Source organism: Cololabis saira, chromosome 13 (genome assembly GCF_033807715.1).
Source record: "Cololabis saira isolate AMF1-May2022 chromosome 13, fColSai1.1, whole genome shotgun sequence".
In the NCBI taxonomy this organism is placed as follows: Eukaryota; Metazoa; Chordata; class Actinopteri; order Beloniformes; family Belonidae; genus Cololabis; species Cololabis saira.
The window spans coordinates 42,800,686-42,805,002 of NC_084599.1; the positions used below are offsets into that span (position 1 = coordinate 42,800,686).

General features: G+C 45.9%; 1 protein-coding gene across 1 annotated transcript; it reads right to left on the bottom strand.

The window, feature by feature from the left end:
* Positions 1-492: 492 nt before the first annotated feature.
* LOC133457923 (uncharacterized) lies at positions 493-2,035 on the bottom strand. Its single transcript, XM_061737309.1, has one exon. The coding sequence runs from the start codon at positions 1,852-1,854 to the stop codon at positions 979-981; it is 876 nt and encodes a 291-aa protein (XP_061593293.1). The 5' UTR covers positions 1,855-2,035; the 3' UTR covers positions 493-978.
* Between the last annotated feature and the right edge of the window lie 2,282 nt (positions 2,036-4,317).

Consider the following 4,317-nt stretch of genomic DNA (forward strand, 5'->3'; position numbering starts at 1 on the left):
TAGAAGAGAATCGAAGGCTAATTTAAGATTATCGCTTTCAACATCCATATGAATGTTAAAATCACCCACTATGATGAATTTATCTGTGCTGATCAATAATCCAGAAAGGAAATCTGAAAATTCAGACAAAAACTCCAGATACGCACCAGCAGGGGGCCGGTACACTACCACTAACACAACTGGCTTCTCTGATTTCCGGCTCGGAAATTTCAGACCAAGCATGAGGCTTTCAAATGTATTATAGTTGCACTTGGGTTCAATTTTTGTTTGGAGACCGGAGTTATAAATTGCTGCGACTCCTCCGCCTCGGCCCGTGCTTCTAGGAATGTGATGATTAAAGTAGCCGGGCGGAGTTGATTCATTCAAACTAACATACTCTTCCTCCTGTAACCATGTTTCTGTTAAGCAGAAAATATCACTCCTACTCTCTGTAATTATATCATTTACTAACAGAGACTTAGAGCTTAATGATCGTATATTTAGTAGTCCGCATCTAATTTTTCGGTCTGTAATTGGTACCAAATGTGCATTGGTTTTAATTTTTACAAGGTTATCTTGGTTAACGCCTCTATAACGCTGCACCTGGTGAACTTTTGGAGGGCGGGGAACTGCAACCACTTCTATTTTGCTAGGCACCTGGCCAGAGTCGCCAATATCATGTAATCCTACAGTTTTAGAGTCGCTAATTACATAATGCAATCCTACAGTTTTGTTGGCAGGCGTTGGTCCTTGAGAAGCAACAGATGTGTCGCTGAGCCCTTTAAGACTACCCTTCCTCCGAACCGTCACCCAGCTGCCCTGCCTGGCCGGCTGCCGGGGAGCTGCAGGGGAGCGGTTACGCTCAGCTGCTACGGGCCGGTCCGCAGAGGATTCTATCGGACTATGGTCTAGTTGGCCAAACCGGACCTCTAACTGACTAAGCCTCGCCTCCAGCCCTGTTAAACTACAGCTCTGCATCCTGGCCTGGACCCTGCATTGTCAGGGGGAGTGTCTAATAACATTGGCCAGATTTCTAGACATAAGAGCTGCACCATCCCGGGTGGGATGAATGCCGTCCCTTCTAATCAGACCGGGCTTTCCCCAGAATGTCTCCCAGTTGTCAATAAAGTCCACGTCGTTTTCTGAACACCACTGAGACAACCAGCGGCGGAGCGAGAGCATGCGACTAAACATGTCATCGCTGGTCAGATTGGGGAGGGGGCCAGAAAAACCTACAGAGTCCGACATGGTCTTGGCGAAGTTACACACCGAGACAATATTCATTCTGGTTACTTCCGACTGGCGAAGACGGGAGTCATTAGCTCCGACATTGATGATAACTTTACCATATTTACGATTACCCTTTGCCAGTAGCTTCAAATTTGCTTCTATGTCGCCCGCTCTGGCCCCCGGGATGCACCTAACTAAGGTCTCTGGAGTCGGCTTCACATGTCTGACTATGGAGTCTCCAATCACCAGGGTCGGTTTCTCAACAGATGTGTCGCTAAGTGGGGAAAATCTGTTAGACACATGAAGCGGGTGGTGGTGTTCCGTGAGCCCTTTAAGACTAGTCTTCCTCCGAACCGTCACCCAGCTGCCCTGCCTGGCCGGCTGCTCGGGAGCTGCAGGGGAGCGGTTACGCTCAGCTGCTACGGGCCGGTCCGCCGCTAGCTTAGCCTGGTTAGCTGAGGAGGCTTTCGGACTATGGTTTAGTTGGCCGAACCGGACCTCTAACTGACTGAGCCTCGCCTCCAGCCCTGCAAATAAACTACACTTTAAGCACTTACCGTCTTCACTAAAGGAGGCAGAGGAATAACTAAACATTTCACACACTGAGCAGGAAAGAGGTGAAGCGGTGGGAGCCGGAGCGGCCATGCTAAGATGCTAACGGAGGCTAGCGGACAGAAAATGTATCGGTGATTGGTGACAGTGAAAGTTACGGAAGAGAAAATGAGCGAGTGTTGAAATAAAGACAGTAATGTACCAGATATAGTGCTATTTTACCAGAAAACAGTCTAAGTTTTAGATAAAAAGTCGGGAGAGATCTGAGCCTGCAACGCCGTCAGACGGCAGCAGCACAGACCGCAAACACCAGGAAGTGACGCGATGCGTGACGCAATACGTTACCCAATCAGCAAGCCGGATCACCGGTGAGCAGTGGGTAGTTCCGTATGGGCACCTTAAGACAAATCTAGAGACTTTTGTAAATTACATTGAGGGGTTGAAGATGGTCTGGTAGACAACATAGCATACACAGCATAATCTAAAATGGGTAATAACAGTTGTGTGACAATTATTTTCCTTGTTTGTAGAGTGAAACAGCTTATTGAACGGTAAAGGATGCCTAGATTGCGATGTAATTTAGGGCCCGTCCTAATCCCCCCCAGTCCTGCTTTTCATCCCTACCCCTAAATTTTGCGCGTTCCCGTGAGGGTAGTGGTGTCCCAATTCCTCTTTGCATCTAGGCCTAGTGGCCAAAAAGAGGGGTAGGGTGTATGAATCTAGCCCTTCACAGAGAGGGATTTCAGATGCTGACTTCGCGACCGAGGGCTAGAAAAAATTCCCAGAATGCTTCACTCAGTGAATGTACATAATCACTCGCTTGCTCGTTTTTTCAGATCTCGCCAGAATAAAGGCTGATTTATGGTTCCGCGTTACACCAACGCAGAGCCTACGGCGTAGATTACGTGGCGACGCGTAACCTATGCCGTAGGCTCTGCGTCGATTTAACGCGGAACCATAAATCAGCTCCCGACCCGGCGGCTCTTCTCATCCCCAAAAACATCGGAGCAAATTTCTTAACAAATTAAATTTCTTAATTTCTTATTTGGATAAACTGAGCCCAGGTTGGGAATCTTAACGGTTACTTTTATGCCTGAAAAAATATTAAAACGTAATAAAGTGGCATATTAACAGCACTACAGCGGAAATTAAAAACAGCTTTTATCTCTGGGCTTCCTGATATGGTGTGACGTATGTGCAAACGTAACTACACAGTAGCTTACGTACCCGAACATAAACCACGCAGTGACGTAGCAAGTGGTGTCCCAATCCCTAGGGAACATTACAAGGGCCCTACGCCTGTGGCTTCATTTTTAGGGCTAGTGGTAGAAAGTAGGGGGTGTATTGGGATTGGCCCTTAGTTGTGATGGACTCGATATAATGTTTGAAGGTAAGTAAGTAATGGGTCGATCCAGAGGCTGAGGTGTTTGAATGAGGTCACCTGTTCAAGCGGTGAGCCATCGTTAAAAAGAATATTGAGATCTGGGTTATTTCCAAGGCCTAATCTGGTACCAAACAACATTGAACACGATTTATTTTTGTTTAACAATAGTTTCAAGGGTGGATTTTCCCCAGATTACTCTGTAAGAGAGAGAATACACAGTGGTGGAAATGTGTTGTGATATTACTTTTAATGAGTGTTTTGATGTGGGGCTCACGCTGTGAACGTTGGCTGGTGTTTGAACAGGAACAGAACGAGTCTGCGGTTCTGGGAACACTATTAACACGTAAACTTGGTTGAAAACATCCACGCTGTCGCCAATGAGAGCACATAAGTGTCAGGGCTGGGACCAATTTAACCTGAGATTAGAAATGTAATATAAATGGATAAAACGAAGGAGGAACAGCCATAAAAGTGAAATATAGCGTTGTAGCAGAAACGACTGCCACCCTCCCGCCTTCATTTATCTGCATAAATCCCATTAGTACGACTGCAGCAAAATAATTGAAAGTCGTTTTTTTTTAATATTGCTGCTCAAAGAAAATTTGGGACTGTTATCTTTCCTTTTTTTAATAAAGGATGTGTATCCCTTAAAGGAGGTAACTGAGGAAACATTGAAACTTATTTCTTTATGGATTCAAATACATTTTATTGCTGCTGCCGCAGGTAAACGTCACCAACACCAGAATCACCAACACCGAGGGGGATCTCACATCCACATCTGACATGAAGAAATTAAACTGTTGATGCCACGTAGAAGGAAAAGGATTAACTCTGGGGTGTCGAGTTTCTGGCAGCGGCTCTTGCACTGAAATGGTACTTGGATTGCTTCCTCTGTGCAGCTTAGTGACGCTTTTACTTCACATTACTGCCAAAACAATCTGATTTGGTGTTTAAAGAGAAAGTGCTTCTGTCAAGATCTGAATAGAAGGTGTAGTTCGGCACAGTAAATAATCCAGGAGAGGTAATGTTGGTCAACGTCTGACCGATTTGGAATTGGGTGTTGGTCGGTCGGTTGGTTGGTAAGTCGGTTGGTGGGTTGGTCGATTTATTGGTCAGTGGGTTGGTCAGTTTGTCGATTGGTTGGTTGGTCAGTCGGTTGGTCGATTTGTCGA

Coding starts and splice junctions, on each gene's coding strand:
- LOC133457923 (XM_061737309.1), bottom strand. CDS start 1,854: ATGGCCGCTCCGGCTCCCACCGCTTCACCTCTTTCCTGCTCAGTGTGT.